The following is an 18,221-nucleotide window of genomic DNA, read 5'->3' as shown; positions in this document are numbered from 1 at the left end:
AGATAATCCATATCTAAAATGATATATATATATATATAAAAGAAAATAAATTTCTTAGAGCCCTTGTTTGATAAAAACACGTATATCTTAACTTGGATATAAACCTTCTACTTGGTGTTGTAATTCAATTAATTAAAGTTATTCTCCACAAATCAAAATAATCAATCCTCTTCATTAATTATCCACAATTAATTTGAAGTAATTGTAGCAATGGAGGTTTCCTTTTGATCACGGCAAAATAAATTCATCATCAAAATCCGGCGGCCATTAAGGAGGTTCTAGTTGGTCCTGCGATCAACAGTTTCCACTAAAACCTCCACCACATGAGACATTTTATGAATTCACCACCGTCTTTAAACCATATCGCAACAACCTCTAGATCGTACATGAAAGCATGCCTAGCCGTCATGGCCACCATTGTCAAACCTAGAAACTAAGAACTACTATATTGTTTTTTTGTTGCTCATTACATGCACAAATTCATCGCTAACATGGCTACATCACCACCACATTTGTCTTCGTATAATAATAATAAAAAATAAATAAAATACATATGGTCTCACAAAAAAAATGATATGAATTCTTTTCTTATGAAAAAATTATTTTTAAAAAAATATGTTATCTCATTATTTTCTTTGTATCTATCTTTTATATGGTAAATATCCATAAATTATAATTCGAGTACTATAAAGTTTATCTTTTGGATACATAAATAAACCATATGCTACACAAATATGCAAATTTTGGATGGGAGTATAACTTAAACATTAAATTAGGCTATCCTTTTCATAACAAAAATATAAAAATAAAAATCTCCTCCTTTTCTTTTCATTGATTATGATAAAATCATAGGTAATTCTAAAAATTAGAGACCTCACACAACTTCTTTGACTCTTCGAATAACTCCAACCAAACCCAGGCTAGAAAAGTAGCAAAATTTTGCTCTACCACACGGCTCAAGTTGTTGATCTTCAATGTATTTTTGTTTGACGATTTAACTGTGTTTTTGGAAAATAAAATTTTGTTTTAAATTATTATTTTTTAATTTTTTGCATTATTTAATAGAAAAATAAAATTTAAAAAATAAAAAAAATATTATTTTAATAAAAAAATATTAGGCAACCACAAAACCACCATAGCAAAAGTGAAGCTTTCCAACATAAACTGAATCCTCTTCATATGCCCTAGTAAATAAACCTCGTTTCCTCACTTAGTTCTTCCCATACCCCCAATAAACCCCACCGTCCCCTGGCTGACCCCAAATCTCTCTCTCCTCTCTCTCTCTCTCTCTATATATTTATTTTCTTCTCTCGTGTCATGTCATGCAGCAAGGAAGGTTAGCAATAGGAAATAGCACTCATTCTAGCACATAAAAAGGGATTTTTAACCTTGCCTTTCTCTCACACACACACCCCCACGAACCTTTAGCTAGCTCATTCTCTCTCTGTCCAAAATCACCACAAAACAACGACCTCCGCTCATCTCTATTTATCTGATGACACTTTCAACGTTTTCTCCACCAGATCTCTTGGAGACTCGTGTTTCTTAAGAAAGCCTGAGACTTTCTCTCTTTTTTTTTAGCCTTTTTGAACCTTGTGGTTTTGTGGGGTTTTGTTATTATTATCAATACCCATCACTCAAAATCCTATCTTTTTTTTTCTTTGGTGTTTTTGGCTTAAAGATCTCATTTTGGCATCTGGGTTTAGGTTGTTTTTTCGAGAGGAGAATAGGGAGAGTTTTTGAAAGGGGGACAAAAATGGCTAATGGGGTTGAGAGAGAGCTGGTGGTGTTGTTTAGTGAAGAAGAGTTGAGAGAGATGAGTGGGGTCAAGAGAGGTGAAGAGTACATAGAAGTGACGTGTGGGTGTACCAGCCATAGATATGGCGATGCTGTTGGTAGGCTTAGGGTTTTTATCAATGGTGAACTTGAAATCACATGTGAATGCACTCCTGGTTGCGATGAAGGTCTCTTTTTTTGACAAGTTTTTGTCTTGGTTTCTGTACCCTTTTTTTTTAGGGTGTTGATGAAATGGGGTTTGATTTTTATGCGTGTTGAATAGGTCTTATGTAGTTATATTTTGACGTTGATGGATATCAGTCTCTTCTCTAATCAAAAGTGACAAGAGATCTTAGCCAGTTGTATGGTTTAAATTTTGTTTTCTGGTATTATTACAATCTCTAAGTGTATGTTGTTTTGTCTGAGAGAGTGGGTTGTGCATGCCATTGCTCAACTAGATAATGCAGTTTTGTCTGTGGACTTTTTCAACCTGATGTTTTCTGGTTCAGATTGGACTAAAGCTTGTGTTTTGATTCAAAAAGTGGTCTTTGAGTGGTCTTCTTTATGATGGAGCTGCATTGCTTTTGTTGTTTTGATTACAATGGTTGACTTTGGTGCTCTAAGATTTGGTTTTTGATGCCAGAGTTCTGTTCTTCCTGTTGGACAGAGTAAGCCTTTGTGTAGCATCACCTGGCACTCTTATATATACTTTATAGTACTCCCTCTGGCAACTCTATCCTTATAGCTCTCTACCCTTACTGTTGTTGCTTTAGATTATGTTCAAATTCAAGTTGACTCTATGAAAAAAATCCGTCGTTTTGTGCAAGGATGGTTACTGGCTGGGATCAATCTTGGAAGTTGACCTCTAAAGGGCTATCATGCACACCGATGCTTAAGCTGGGACAACGTCTTTGTGTGCATGAGCTTCTGGCTACGTAATGTTAAGTTAGGATACATCCTCTGACAACTCAAGATCTATCTGCTTTGACATTGCTATAAATTTTATTTTGCCACAGTGCAACTGGAAGGCCTGTCTAACCTGTGCCTGTAACTCCTCAGAGTTGATTCAAGAATTGATATCATCTTGGAAAATCAAGGCCTTGGGATGGTATAAGTGGAGGTTTCAACATCTGTTGAGGACCGGAGACTTGCAAGGTCTTGATAGTAAAAGTTGTTTTGACTGCAGGAAGGGCAGTTTTCACCCTTTAAAAGTGTTAGGTTCATAGGAAAGGGAATGCATTCTGTTCGTAAGAATAGCTCTTGTGGTCCTTTCACTGAAAGGAGAAAACTGTCATACTGTTTATCTTCAATACTCGCAAGTGAAACTACCTTCCGCTGGACTTACCTGGTAACTTTTAGAGCCAAGATTATGCAACTACTCCCTTGTGCTCAATTGGCCATTCTGTGTCTCCTGCAGAAGAAGGTGGCATCTTTTCTGTCACAATAGTCCAGTTAGGCTTATATCTAATGTCTCAATCACTTGATAACCTCCCAACAATTCTTAAAAAATGGCGGTTGGTGCTCCTGAATGTTAAAAATTTATTGCATTCTAAGGATGCTTGTAATATCTTTTTCTATGTGACTTGACTTTGTGGAGCTTTCATTTGTTCTCTGCATGTGATCATAGCTATTTGTATTGAAGTATATTCCTTTTGCCCCCTTTATTTTAATATTTGTTTATATTTTTTGATTGTTTTATTTTCTGAAAATATTTGAATGGTTGATACCAGATACGATGACTCCTGCTGCATTTGAAAAGCACTCTGGAAGAGAGACAGCTAGAAAATGGAAGAACAATGTCTGGGTCATAGTTAATGGGGAGAAGGTTCCATTGTCAAAGACTGTGTTGCTCAAATACTACAATCAGGCCTCAAAAAATGGCAATGGATCCCACAGGTCAAATAATGGACGAGTTTGTCACCGTGATGAGTTTGTTCGCTGTAGTAAATGTAATAAGGAACGCAGGTTCCGATTACGGACCAAAGAGGAGTGTCAGATTCACCATGATGCTTTGGCTGATGCGAACTGGAAATGTGCTGATATGCCTTTTGACAAGTAAGTTTCCCATTACATTGCATCAAATGAAAATAAAATCACTGACTGTTGATGATTTGCTTTATTTTGATCTTCATGAAGTTTTTAGTTCATCAGCCATTTTGAACCATGATTCTAAAATCTATTTCTTTTTTACATTGAAAGCTAGATCCTGACTATGCATTTCATGCGTGTATAGAGATTCAGTCATTTTTGCAGTTTTTAATATAACATTTATTGATTATTTCTTGTTCTCTCTGTTGCTCAACCGGTAAAGTTTCTCATGTGGTTGAACACGCTTTAGAGAGCAAAAGGAGGCTATGGATTCAAAAAAAATTTCATTCCAATTTCGTTTGTTACGCTGCCTTATTTGCATCTCTACTTTGTTGACTTGTGATTTCTTACATAGAATTTAGCGCATCATCGCTCATAACATGAATAATTAGCTTGCATGGACATTGATAATGGAAGATGGAATATTGCACTATTTCGGTGATGGAAGTATGCAGATGCTTTAGAAACAAAAGCTCATGTTATATAATGCACCTTCATGCTTATATGACTAATGCTTGATGCCAAGTAGAAGCCTCTATACAAGTGAGTTATGGGTCAGGATTGATAAAAGTACAATCGATTGGGTTTCAACTTTACATGATTAGGCTGATATCTGGCCAAATAAATTATCCTCATTGATAGATAGATTATTCTTATTAAGAGGTATCGGAGAGAGCTAAAGGACATTTAGAGGATTAAAGAAATAAGATATTCTTGCTGAATACATCATAAATAAAGGATATGATCTCTGGTATGTCATAGAAGGATTTCAGATTTATTAGAATGAATTGTGACTTCATGCATTTTATCTTTTTTCTGGACATTTTTTCAACAAGTGTTCTCTTTATGAAGCATTTTTATTTGATCTCTGTTATGATGTATGTTTATGCTTGTCAATTTTTATCCTCTGATGATTGCATTTGCCAAGTTTCTGTAAATTTGGATTATAAAAATGTTGCAAGAGCAGAACTCATTAAGTTTTCTTCAGGCTTTCCATGAATTAAGCACCATTTATTAGCATGTTGAAAAATATTAAAAAACAGAGATATAATTGTGCTTGATGCGTGTTTAAATTTCTGAAGCTTCTTAAAAATTGCTTATCCTCCATGATAATAATGGAATCATGTAGTTCTTGAAACATAGCCAAAGATGTCATCCAACCTTGCGTCACCACCTTTGCACTTTCTAATTCTGAAGTGCTGTTGATGAGAAGATATAGAGTGAACTCAGAATATAATAATATTTTTAAGTAATTCTATTTTCTAAATTTCACTCTACTTTTATAGCGTATCTGTGCTGAGTGAAATGCGAGGAAATACCACTGAAAATGTTTGTACTTGATAATTGCTGGAGCATGTTTACATTCTAAACAGGTCTTATTGAGATCCCATTTGCAGAATTTGAAACATTTCCAATTTTTATATTCTGCCACCTTTTCACTCTATATTTCATTGTGATTATTTCTTGTATTGCTTCCCAAATTTGATTGCTTCATAAATGTATCTCCTTTGAAGAAGCAAATGCACCTGTGTATCTTCATGAGCTGTCATGTTTTCCATATATTTTCCCATTGTTGTGTTTCTTTCTTACACTTTGACAATGTTTTGAATGGCTCCAGGAGTTATGAAATTTCTTGCCGTTATCAGATGAACTTAACGTATGATTAAGTATGCCTGATGCACAACCTGAATGTATAAATCTAACTAGTTTGTCTATAAAAGTTTTAAGTTGGTCCCCAGCAAAGTGGTCTGCCATTGCATGCAAATTTTGCGAGTATAAATTTAACTATGTTGTGGTTTCATGGGTTTTCAAGGATTTATAACCACATGTCAAGTTTGAAATGAATAATGCAGACGTTTTGTATTTCAGAATAACATGTGATGATGATGAAGAACGAGCAAGCCGAAGGGTATACAGAGGTTGCACCCGTTCTCCAACATGCAAGGGCTGCACTTCCTGTGTGTGCTTTGGGTGTGAGATCTGTCGCTTCTCAGATTGCAGCTGCCAAACCTGCACTGACTTCACCAGGAATGCAAAAGTTTGAGTTCAAAACAATGATGCTTTAGCAGTCCTGATATCCCTTTTATTTGGTGCCTTTCCATGGCATTGTTGCTTCATTTAATCCCCTGCTCCCACAGTTAAGAGAAGCCTTGAGTAACATTTTCTCATATTAAACTTGAAATTCCAGTCTGTGAGATAGGCATTCGTTGTTCTCATTGGCTGGTATAGAACTTCTAAATTTAGTAATCTATCTCATTTATTTTTTCTTTTACATCCTTATATCTCCTGGTACTGTCTTTTTCCTCTGTTCCATTTCCATCATCAAGCGGCCACTGGAAAAATTGGTTGACAACAGAGCTGAAAGTTGAGATGGCTGAGCTGGGGTGGTATCAAAATTAAAATGGTGAAATTGAATTAATGGTGGGCGTTTAGCGTATTGATATATACTTTTGAAATTAGTGTGTTTAGTATTGCGAAGAAAAAAGGTGTTTTTTAGATTTTTTTTTTAATTTTTAGTATCAATATATTAAAATTATAAAAAAAACCTGAAAAATAATTAATTGTGAAAAATAATTTAAAAGTCAGGTGTATTTCATGTTTGATAACTTATAAGTTAATCCCTTGTTGCGTTAGTGTTTCAATATAAAAAAGTCAATTTTTTTTTTCTTTTTAAGGTATAAGAATATAAGTTACATAAAAACATGTTTTCACTGTTTTACAACAATAACTAAACACTATTTTATTGATATTCTCAAAACAATCAACGATAAAAGTATGAAAAAGAGTAAGATATGTTTTTGCCGAAAACCTGGCAAGAAAACCTAAGGTACAAAGCTATAGGAAACAGCAAAGACTACATTATAATTGTGTTAAAGACTCAAGGACTAAAGAATAGTACACTATTCTTGGATTTTGCTGAGGAAGGCGAGCGAGTGTAGTTGTGAAGTCAACTAGTCATAGAAGTGCCAAAAGTTCTTGGTACCATTGGATTGCTTTGATGGTGATAATTTCTCCAAGTTTGATTAAATTTGGAAGGAAATTACTAGTGAATTGATAAGGAAATTGAAAGACAAGTTGGTGATGCTTTTAGGCCACTGAAAGAACTAACGTAAAGCCCAAAGCAAAGGGCTTTATGAAATGTTCTGAAACTATATTTAACAGCATGATCTTAATGGAAACAAAATTGCCTATGCTTGCTCGAGTCTGTATATCGTTTAGTAATGTGAAAATCAAATCACTGGTTATGATTTATGAGCACCCTCATCTAGCAAAATACAAAGACCGAAAATAGGTGATTTGTCAGCCATCAGGCTGGTCAGACTTCAGCACCTATGAATTGCCATAAGCTTGCACAAGCATAGAAGTAAAGGAGGAGGGGGAGGGAGCTGAATGGTTAGCTAGCAAAACAGAGAGGAAGCCGATCAAATAAGTGGGACATGGAATTTGGATTGACTCTCACAATCAATACCTGCAAAGAAGACAACAAATTTTGAAGCAGGACCTAGCTTGCACAGGAAATTTTTAAGGTACTAAGAATATAAGACGTTACAGCCAGAATTTGCTGCGAAGGATCCCTTAGGCTCTCGCAACCACCACGAACGTACAAATTGCAACTATGAGGAACCATTATCAACCACCCCACCTTGCCAGACATAATTCTTAAATAGCACTTCAATAAAGAACTAGAAAAAGGAAAAAAAAAAGCGAGAGAAATATCGCAGCACTAACTGTAAATGAGGTAAATCCAGCACCAGAAAAGCAATGTAGCAAACATTTTCTTTAACACAGACATCAACGTGAGATAATTTACAAAAAGTAGGCAGGTCTGCAGAACACTGCTGGTCCACTCAGTCATAGCCTATTTTAAGTTACAGCTCGTTATAGACAAAAATTAGTTTGATGGCTGCCTGCCTCTTCCACCTGAAAAACAACCACCCCCTCTACGATAAGGTTTCCTTCCATGGCTGGAAGAGGCTCCCGTGTTGAATTGCTGAGGAGCTTTTATGTTTCCAGGAGGGATGGCTGGTGATTGAAAACTGCAGTTCTGTTCTAAAGGCAGTCCTCTGGACATCATTCCTTGTTCTATTGTATTCATAGCTTGGGGATTAGGTTGAACCTGAAATCCTGTTCCAAATGCAGCTTGGTTAAAGTAGTTTTGCCCTCCAACTGCAGGCCATGGTGGAGGATATGTAGGTCCAGCAAAGAAATTTGGATGTCCGCCTGGGAAGAAAGCATTAGGAAGTGGTCCCTTACAAGGATTGAACTGTTGCTGAATTGGCATACCAATTGCCCTAGGTATCTGATAGGGATGCTGAAGTTGACTCCGTGCAGCCCAAGGCATATTATTAGCTGGAAATCCACCTGGAATTGCTAAAGTCTCTGGCTGATGAGAAGGTGCCTCATTCACCCATCCACCATTTGGAGTAAAAACACCAGTTGTCTGTGGCACTGGAGCAAATGCTGTTCCAACAGAAGATTCATTGAACAAATTTTGATCGGGTGATAGCTGATCTACACCAGTAGGTATTTGCTCCCCTGAAGGTTTATTGTTCTTCCAACCACCCCCCCTATTTTTCACCTTCCTTCTGTTGTTTTTCTTTTTTCCAACCATCTCACAATCTATTCCCCTCTTGGACATTTTTAACATCCTCTTGTACTCTGCCTCTTCATCGTCATCTGAAAATTCTGCCTCCTTAGTTAGCTCTTCATCGAATTCACCAGATGCATCATACCCTTTCTTGTAAAGATTCTTGTCGTTGAGCACATGATTGGCAAACTCAGGAACAAAAGATATCACAGTACCATTGTGGATCCCTCCAGGGACTTCACTCTCTGAATTGTATCTCACCACATAGTATGGGTTCTTGACAGGTCCAAAAATCTCATCTACCAACCCCAATGGGGATCTCTTTTCAGTTATCCAAAGGATAGAACCCTCATTCAAAGGGTTGTGCTTTTCCACCCCTTCTACTATAACCTGGGAACCTATAGCCTGAAAAATCAAGAATACATGATTTACTGATACAGCTATCACCAATCTAAAGTCAATCCAAGAGCTTAAATTAATAGGAAAAGCAAAAATAGTTGTGATTTAGATAGACTTGCGTTAAATTTAAGGCCTATATTTTTTTTTCTTAAGAAAAAAAAAAAAACTACGCACTTCGCTTCTATGGACTTACCGACAAAACAGCTCCAACAGCCTGCATCTGATGATGCGGTTCCAAGGAAGCAACCACTGGAGGAACTGGAGGGAGAAACTGCAGATTTGATACAGTTTATCTGATAAAGCAATATGACATAAAAAGAAAACATGAAAATGCTTGAATAGTAAGCCATTGGATCAAATTTCAATCTGCCACTTTAGTCAGGAATGTAAAGGAGAAGCCATGCTATGCGTACTTGTCATCAATGAACATTACAGTACTGGTCCATAGAAAATCACAAACAGAGGAGCCAAGACAAAAAAAATCCTATGTTTAAACTAACAACAACACTAAATTGAATTATCATCATCAAAGCAATAAACCTGTTAATGTAAAATCATAAAAATCAGTGACAATTAAATAGAGAAGGAACAATTTATTTATTTTCTCACAGCTATCGAAAATAATTTGCATAGGATTTATTGACAATTCTGCCTCCTTAGTTAGCTCTTCATCGTATTCACCAGATGCAAATTGGGCCATGCTCCAGTAACTATAACCGCAATTTTGTTTTCTAACAGTATTCATATTAACCTGTTTGACCTTCATCTTCTGGAAAGTGAAGAAATCGCACATTGCCAGACCGAATCATAGAACATGATAAAACGCCCTCACATTTATTTACCAGAAAAAAAAATCGTGTATATGAACAACTTGCATTTCTATATTTAACTTCATAAATGACACTAACACTATCAATAACATTTGAGATGCAAGATTTAACAATTCCAAAGCCTCGGACAATAAGCAAAAAACAACTCACATAGAATAGCATCAAAGCAGAAACAATTTACCTTGAGTTCGTTCTTCGACCTAATAGGGTCTCCTTCATTAACAGCATCCTCATCTTCATCGAAATCACTCCACTCGACCATCTTGTCTCCATCCTCCTCCTCAAACACTTCAACATCAGTATCATCCCTACCAACCATTTCCTCTCCATTAACATCCCTTATCTCACCTTCTTCCATGTCACCCAAATCATCTAACTCTTTATTTACTACCTCCCTAACTTCCCTCTCCTCCTGCTTCTCTTCCTCACTGTCCTCTTCACCATCATCATCACTGCTACTAGAAGACTCACTACTTTCACTCTCTGACTCAGACTCACTACTTTCACTTTCTCTCTCGTCCTCATCATTCACCACTTTTCCATTCACACCACTACCATTACCAATATCCGAACCCGAAACATTTATCAAACCACCATTATCTATCTCTGCCTCTTCACCCACCACTTTTCCACCCCCATCAGCAACAACTAAACTCGACACGGCAACCAAACTAACCCTTCCCATCTCTTCCTCAATAGAACACTCCAAACTCCCTCCTCTTTCAAGCTCCACTCTTTCTCCCTTCACCTTCATTAAACCCTCCAAATCAGACCCATCAACAATTCCCTTCTTCTCTTCAAAAACTAAATCAGACCCATCAACAGTTAAATCCTTAACAACAAACTGTTTATCCTCCACCTCCATTCTCTTCTCAAAATCCAAACTAACCCTTTCTGGGTCCCCAAAAAACTCCTCTATGGAATCAAAATCAAGAAAATAATCAGCGAAATTTGTGAGCTTTTGATCAAAAGGTTGAATTGGGTCTTTAAAGTTTCTAGCTTTTGAAATTTGGTTGTTCTCTTCTTCAGTAGTTGAGGGCTCAAATACAAACCCCACCATTTTTAAGTTTGGATTTTGGGAGAGGAGAGTCTATGTTGCGATGAAATTTCATAACTGAAAAACAGAGACAATTTTATCGCTACTATATAAAGTTTGTTTTTTTTCTTTCCTCTTCTGTATGTGAGTTATGATTTCTGTTCTGTTTGGAACAAGGGCTTGCCTCTTAAACCCCAGATGGGAAGGTACTGGGGTTTTGGTTTTTCGTGGGCTTTTTATCCTTGAGCTAAGGTTTCTTATTTCTGTGGGCTGGGCTCCTCTTGGTCCAGCATTTTGAATCATGTGAAAGATATTTTGGCTCCTTCCTTTCATCCCTTCTTTTTTAGAATTTTCTTGATAGGTTAAATAAAAATTTATTAAACCTAGTAAGATTTATAGTCCGGGTTATAAGTTAGCCAAATTAATTTAATATATTAGCTTAGATTAACTTAAATTAATCCAAAATAATCTTGTTTTAAGATTTTCTTTGAAAAATTAAAATAATAAGAAATAACAATTGTATTATACTAGTATAAAATTAATCCAATTCAATGTTTCATTGGTATCCAAATTACTCCAATAATTAAAATATAACAAAAAATGCAGAGTTTCAATTTTATTATCCTATTCTCTATAATGAAATTAATAAATTAAATTAATTATAAAATAACAATGAATATGTGAAGGTTTGAAGTCTAAAAAGCTTTTTATTTAAATGATTTATTAGAAAATCATATACAATCACTTATTGTAATTTATCTAATAAATTAAGCTTTTTTTATATAAAAGTTTTTTAAATTATTATTATTATATGTTATTCAATTTCTTTTTTATTTGATGTAAGGGGTATTCTCAAATTAGTTCGTATATCAACTAAAATTAATTAAATCTGATTTCTTAGATGATTTTAAGAAAACACTCCCATACATTTTAAAAAAATAATTAACAGAATACTGCCCTTAGTGTTCAAAATCTAAAAATCAAGAAAGGGGACAAATGTTTTTATCGTCGATTCAATTTTTTTGGGTTATTTATTATTAATTTATAAACTTTGAAGAATATAGTTTAACTGGTCAGGCTCTAAATTTACTCCTTAAAGATCACTGGTTCGAATCTCTCAAATCTCATGGTTATTAAAAACTTATATGGTTGCTAATTTTAGAATCCATGAGATTAGTTGATGTACGCACAAATTGATCCGAACACCCATGTTAATAAAAAATATCATTAATTTATAAACTATTTGTATGATTTATTAAAGAAAATCCATAAAAAGCCTTTACATTTCTTTATCATTATTATTTAATATTTTTTTAAAAAAATTCATCGTGGATTTTGCATTCAATAAGTTGGATGGAAAATTGTATTCATATTTATGCATTCACATGATGAATATTTTTTAAGTCAACTCTCATTGAATGGTTACGTGTGCCGATGGTAATCCACAAAATTCAGTGGTTTTTCAAAAATAAAATAAAAATTGTAAGCATTTAAGAACAAAAGTCAACGCAGATTGCATTGGCGATGTATATTTATTTTTATTTATTTTACACGCAACAACGTGACTAAAAGCTGCAGAATTTATGATAGATCACCGTTTTCTAAACCTACTGCACATGGAGTTGACTTTCAATTGAATGAATTGTTTATTGGAAAATAGTTAAAACAAAAATCTAGGTACTTAAAGAATATCTCAAGTAAAATGGAAATAAAGGCCAGCAAAAGGTATTTTTCTTTGACTTTGACTTTGATTTTGACTTATTTAGGTTACCTAAAGTATTTCACTTTTACTTTTATGATATTTGGATTATAATAATAATTTTTTTAAAAATAATATTAACTTGAAAATATATTAAAATAAAAAATTATTTTTAATTTTAACACATCAAAACGATTTAAAAATATATATAAAAATTAATTTAAAATAAATATTTTTAAAATTTATAAGAAAAATAGTTTTGATAGCTTTCTCAAACACTATAGTACTACGTTGCTTCATTTACTAATTTCTTTCCATGTGAATTAATTTAAACATTAAAGAAAAAGAATAGATTATTAGAGGTTTTGCTTATGATCTTGCTTTTTGAAAAATAAAAAGAAGTTGAATAGCGTAGAAGATTATACTTTTAAACTTGGTTTTTGTTTATAAAACATCACTACCAAAAAATAAAAAAACACCAATACAATATGTCTTCGATGTCTAAAACTTAATTTCATAAAAAATACAGCGATTGATGGAATAATAAACAAAAAATATAGTTAAAAAATATATCATCAGTTATTTTTATTTTACCGGTTATTACAATAGTAATATTATAATTTAATGATGGTATTTTTTTCATCAATATTGTTATTTATATCTGATAATTTTCTTTCTAGCTAGTAGTGTACACATTTTACAGGCAAAAACAAACGGAGATTTGCATGCTACATGGATATACCGTAACCGAGCTAGGCATATAAGGTTCATTTCTACAAACATTATGCTTTTGGATCAGTAACAGTGATAAGGACTTATCAACTATAGCATCACTTCTAATAAATAAATTCGAATTCTACTGGCATTCTCATCAAGTCTAACATTTATTACGTCCTTTTCTCATGATTTTACTGAGCTGAAACAGGAAAACAAAAGGAACTCAAAATTCAGCTGTATGTGCATCATTTCTCTTCGAGGGGAATTGAATGAAAGGCATGTCCCTGACCTAATTAAACATAACTAGGCATGTGAAGAAGATTGAAAAATCACCTTCATTTCACTACAATATGGGTATTTTGGCAGGTTTTAGCAGACAGATCTTCTGATATGCAGGAGTTGCATGTCTTCTTCACTGCTTTAACGGCGATGAAAAGATAAAATAGCTGATATTGTTCAACCAGATAATTAAATCACTTAAAATAAAGAAGGATGGATAAAAACTAGGGTTTATAGGTTAGAAGACTACCATCTTAAATTATAGAGAAATTAAGATAGAAAAACTCTCTAATATATTCTTAATAGTTTTTTAATTCAATAATTTAATAAAAAACGAATAATATACCAACTATATATATAAACCGATTTAATCAAAAGAATCCAAAAACCATGTAGAAAAACTAATAATAACTCAAAATTAACTTAGAAAATAATATTCAAAAGACAAAAACAACAACTTCAAGACTTAATTTGAGAGTCTTCCAATTCTATGGCATTATTATAGTCTGGGGATTTTTTTGAATCCCTCAGTAACAAAAAAAAAAAAGATGGGAAATTCTCTTAATCTTCATCCTCCTGCTATTTCATGATCATATATAAATTATGAGAAGTTAACACTTCTACTTTTCCTTAATTAGATCATCAAAGAAAACTAAGTTCAATATTATGAAGAAATTGGGAGAAGATTGGAGCAGCCTAAACTTTGAAAACAGAGAATTAATTGTTGTATAATTGATGCCGTGTTTTAGGTCAATGGAAGGTTCAATCACTTCATTTATTTCTGAAAACAGACGCCATACAAACATATAGCTATCGGCATCACCAACACTTCATCTTCCATGTCCTTTACACTTGATGAGGCATCACTGTTCAGCCATCTCCATCCTCCTAATAAAAGCTTTCCACCTGTAAATTTATTACAAATTCTGCACAAACTGCAGGACTGCAGACCAAACCATTGTCCTGTATTTTTTGGGTGCAAACAAGGGAAAAATTGCACATCTCCCTCTTGGGAAGGAGCTCTCTGTAACTTTTTTTTTTCCTTTTCTTTTCTTTTTTTAAGAACAATGCTGCTTTCTACAATTCCCTCAAGCAAATTTCACATTACAAAATGGTACAAACAGAAGAGGGAAAAAATTCTATAACAAGCCACGAAAAATTAGGGGTAAAATTAAGCATGTTTTTTATAATTAGCTCCAAAGCATACAGAACTTAATTAAAATTCTATAAACTAAGTGGGAAAGAAATACCATGCTAGAAGTCCTCTAAAACAAAATAATTCAGTGGTAAGATTTGAGTACAGCTCCACAGAAAGTACACATGATAGCTCTCCAAGATTTCCAGTAAAATGGCACATAGCAAAATCTTGTACAAGTTTTCATATCAGCTACACTTGCTCCACCACCACACCTTGAACATATTCCGGCTGCCGGCTTGCTTCTTCTCACCTTCCGGGTCTGATCAACAAGAAAACAAAAGCAAACCATGGTGTTCTAGTCTTGTTATTCTTGCGCTTCAGTGTTTTTTGATTTTCGGACTTAGAGGGCGATGTGGTTTGGCAAGCACAGAAATATCAGATAGACAAGTGCATTTATATATGCATGAGCGGTGTTAAAGATCGAGCAACTTCATTGGTCTTTGACTGTTAGATACACAGACATTTTGTTAGGATACTGACATGCAAACCCGACAAGATAAAAGGTAAGGTACAAGGATAAAATGAGAAATCATGACACACAAGAATTTACGTGGTTCACCCAAATTAGGCTATGTCCACGGGCAAGTATAGAAGGATTTTAATAAGTAATGTGGAAATTATAACCTCTCTCTACTAATAGGAGAACAACTGAAATCTCTCTATTACTAGGAGAAAACACCTCACTTACTATCTTACAAATACCTTACAATTTTGTGGGATTACTCTCTCTTCACTCTCTCTTCTTTCTCTCTACTTGCTCTCAAGTTTCTCTCTTGTGGTGTGTAAAATAAGCTTGGATGCATTGCCTATTTATAGGCAAACATCCAAGCAAAGGACAAGGGGCACCAATTGGTGCTGCAAGTGGTACCAAATTGGTGCCCAACATTGTTGACTTTGCCAACAATGTTTAGTTGGCTTCACATTCTCCCACTTGAAGACTTTGATGATTTAATCAAGTCTTCACACTTGATCATCTGTGATTCTTCTATCCTTTCTATACTTGTCATCTTCATGCTGCTTACATTTCTGTTAAGCCATAAGAGGATCTGCACCTATGTACTTGTCAGTGTTGACTGGTTCGGTCAAAGCATCTGCTGGGTTTTCCTTTGTGTGAACCTTCTGAAAATCTACACTTCCATCTTCCACCACTTCGCGAACAAAGTGATACTGAACATCTATGTGTTTTGTTCTTGAATGAAACGCGAGATTCCTTGCAATATGTAAAGCACTCTGACTATCACAATATAAAGGAATCTTCTCTTGTTTGTGCCCGAGCTCCTCCATAAGTTTTTTCATCCATATTGCTTCTTTACAAGCTTGTGTAGCTGCCATGTACTCAGCTTCTGTTGTGAATAAAGCTACAACAGTCTGAATTTTAGAGACCCAGCTCACAACTCCTCCTGCAATTATGAACACATAGCCTGTAGTGGATTTTCTTTTCTCAAGGTCGCCAGCAAAATCTGAATCAACATAACCTCTGACGGTAAATTCTGATCCTCCATAACATAATGCAGCATCTGAGGTGCCCTTGATGTATCTCAAAATCCTCTTAATAGTATTCCAATGCTCTCTACTAGGATTTTCCATGTATCGACTAGCTACTCCCACTGCTTGTGCAATGTCTGGTCTTGTACATATCATGGCAAACATTAAACTTCTCACTGCTGATGCATACGGTACTCGAGACATCTTCATCCTCTCTGCTTCATTGCTAGGAGACATACTTGAGGATAATTTGAAGTTAATAGGAAGTGGGGTGGAAATTGGCTTACAATCTTGCATGTTGATAATGACTACTGGTCAACTCTTGCATTTTAAATTAACTTGAAATCCATCCCCAATGTATTATAATATTATTAAACGAACAATAGCGGTAACAATCAATTTATTATTACACGAAAGAGTCACGTTGTAAACTAATGCACTCGGTCCGATAATTACCATAAAACCGAACGCAAAATTTCAAAATATTGTCCATCTATATTGCTTTCCATGTATTTTGCAGCACCCAATTGGCTTTATCCCAACTAAGATAGATCCCATCTTCCTTCATCATGGAACCGTGTATTCGTTGATGAAGGAAGATGGGATCTATCTTAGTTGGGATAAAGCCAATTGGGTGCTGCAAAATACATGGAAAGCAATATAGATGGATAATATTTTGAAATTTTGCTATCGGACCGAGTGCATTAGTTTACAACGTTGTGAGGTATTTGTGAGAGAGAGTGAAGAGAGAGTAATAGAGAGATTTTAGTTTTTCTCCTATTAGTAGAGAGAGGTTGTAATTCCCACATTACTTAGTAAAATCCTTCTATACTTGCCCGTGGACGTAGCCAAATTGGGTGAACTACGTAAATTTTTGTGTGTCTAATTTCTCATTTTATCCTATCCTTTGCCTTTTATCTTGTTGGGTTTGCATGCCAGTATCCTAACAAATCCAAAATTTGAAACAGATGAGGTTTCTAGTATCTATAACTCATCAAAAGTAACGATCGAGGACGTCAGACAAGAACCCAAACCATGAATATTGGTAAGTATATGGACCCATCCGCTTATATATATATATATATATATATATATATATATATATATATATATATAACACGTCCTTCAAATTGTAGCATGCTACAATTAGAAGGACGTGTTATAAGGTGTTTTATATACATATATATATATATGCTACAATTAGAAGGACGTGTTATATGCTACAATTAGAAGGACGTGTTATAAGGTGTTTTATATACATATATATATGCTACAATTAGAAGGACGTGTTATAAGGTGTTTTATATAAATATATATATGCTACAATTAGAAGGACGTGATATATGCTACAATTAGAAGGACGTGTTATAAGGTGTTTTATATATATATATATGCTACAATTAGAAGAACGTGTTATAAGGTGTTTTATATACATATATATATATATATATATATATATATATATATATATATATGCTACAATTAGAAGGACGTGTTATATGCTACAATTAGAAGGACGTGTTATAAGATGTTTTTTATATACATATATATATGCTACAATTAGAAGGACGTGTTATAAGGTGTTTTTTTTATATATATATGCTACAATTAGAAGGACGTGTTATAAGGTGTTTTATATACATATATATATGCTACAATTAGAAGGACGTGTTATAAGGTGTTTTATATACATATATATATGCTACAATTAAAAGGACGTGTTATATGCTACAATTAGAAGGACGTGTTATAAGGTGTTTTATATATATATATATATATATATATGCTACAATTAGAAGGACGTGTTATAAGCTGTTTTTTTTATATATATATATATATATGCTACAATTAGAAGGACGTGTTATAAGAAGGACGTGTTATAAGGTGTTTTATATACATATATATAAGCTACAATTAGAAGGACGTGTTATATGCTACAATTAGAAGGACGTGTTATAAGAATGACGTGTTATAAGGTATTTTATATACATATATATATAATTAAAAGGATGTGTTATATGCTACAATTAGAATGACGTGTTATAAGGAAGACGTGTTATAAGGTGTTTTATATATATATATATATGCTACAATTAGAAAGACGTGTTATACGCTACAATTAGAAG

At 34.1% G+C, this 18,221-nt stretch overlaps 3 protein-coding genes across 4 annotated transcripts; 1 reads left to right on the top strand and 2 right to left on the bottom strand.

Annotated features, from left to right (window-relative positions):
* The first annotated feature begins 1,213 nt into the window (after positions 1 to 1,213).
* On the top strand, positions 1,214 to 6,136 carry LOC18108596 (protein ULTRAPETALA 1). The gene is made up of 3 exons (XM_006371539.3): positions 1,214 to 1,964; positions 3,507 to 3,831; positions 5,734 to 6,136. The coding sequence occupies exons 1-3, from the start codon at positions 1,757 to 1,759 to the stop codon at positions 5,906 to 5,908; spliced, it is 708 nt and encodes a 235-aa protein (XP_006371601.1). The 5' UTR covers positions 1,214 to 1,756; the 3' UTR covers positions 5,909 to 6,136.
* A 1,424-nt stretch (positions 6,137 to 7,560) lies between these two features.
* LOC18108595 (uncharacterized) lies at positions 7,561 to 10,892 on the bottom strand. Of its 2 annotated transcripts, XM_006371538.3 has the most exons (3): positions 9,863 to 10,891; positions 9,045 to 9,122; positions 7,561 to 8,857 (listed from the first exon to the last, which is right to left on the bottom strand). In XM_006371538.3, the coding sequence occupies exons 1-3, from the start codon at positions 10,739 to 10,741 to the stop codon at positions 7,757 to 7,759; spliced, it is 2,058 nt and encodes a 685-aa protein (XP_006371600.1). In that variant the 5' UTR covers positions 10,742 to 10,891; the 3' UTR covers positions 7,561 to 7,756. The 2 variants fall into 2 exon arrangements, with proteins under 2 accessions (XP_006371600.1, XP_052305612.1); XM_052449652.1 differs by lacking the exon at positions 9,045 to 9,122 and having other exon boundaries at positions 9,863 to 10,892.
* Positions 10,893 to 14,571: 3,679 nt separating this feature from the next.
* Positions 14,572 to 14,964, bottom strand: LOC18108594 (uncharacterized). Its single transcript, XM_006371537.3, has one exon. The coding sequence runs from the start codon at positions 14,897 to 14,899 to the stop codon at positions 14,693 to 14,695; it is 207 nt and encodes a 68-aa protein (XP_006371599.1). The 5' UTR covers positions 14,900 to 14,964; the 3' UTR covers positions 14,572 to 14,692.
* Between the last annotated feature and the right edge of the window lie 3,257 nt (positions 14,965 to 18,221).

The sequence above is a fragment of the Populus trichocarpa genome, chromosome 19 (assembly GCF_000002775.5).
Source record: "Populus trichocarpa isolate Nisqually-1 chromosome 19, P.trichocarpa_v4.1, whole genome shotgun sequence".
NCBI classification, from domain to species: Eukaryota; Viridiplantae; Streptophyta; class Magnoliopsida; order Malpighiales; family Salicaceae; genus Populus; species Populus trichocarpa.
Note: the sequence above shows the minus strand (reverse complement) of the source record. Positions and strands in the feature narration are given on the sequence as shown.

What these genes read in the sequence shown, in the direction of transcription:
- LOC18108596 (XM_006371539.3), top strand. Translation starts at nt 1,757, where the DNA reads ATGGCTAATGGGGTTGAGAGAGAGCTGGTGGTGTTGTTTAGTGAAGAA. An exon ending in CACTCCTGGTTGCGATGAAG is followed by an intron (nt 1,965 to 3,506) that starts GTCTCTTTTTTT and finishes GGTTGATACCAG; the next exon opens with ATACGATGACTCCTGCTGCA. An exon ending in GCTGATATGCCTTTTGACAA is followed by an intron (nt 3,832 to 5,733) that starts GTAAGTTTCCCA and finishes TTTGTATTTCAG; the next exon opens with AATAACATGTGATGATGATG.
- LOC18108595 (XM_006371538.3), bottom strand. Translation starts at nt 10,741, where the DNA reads ATGGTGGGGTTTGTATTTGAGCCCTCAACTACTGAAGAAGAGAACAAC. An exon ending in GGTCGAAGAACGAACTCAAG is followed by an intron (nt 9,123 to 9,862) that starts GTAAATTGTTTC and finishes TCAAATCTGCAG; the next exon opens with TTTCTCCCTCCAGTTCCTCC. An exon ending in CTGTTGGAGCTGTTTTGTCG is followed by an intron (nt 8,858 to 9,044) that starts GTAAGTCCATAG and finishes TTGATTTTTCAG; the next exon opens with GCTATAGGTTCCCAGGTTAT.
- LOC18108594 (XM_006371537.3), bottom strand. Translation starts at nt 14,899, where the DNA reads ATGGTTTGCTTTTGTTTTCTTGTTGATCAGACCCGGAAGGTGAGAAGA.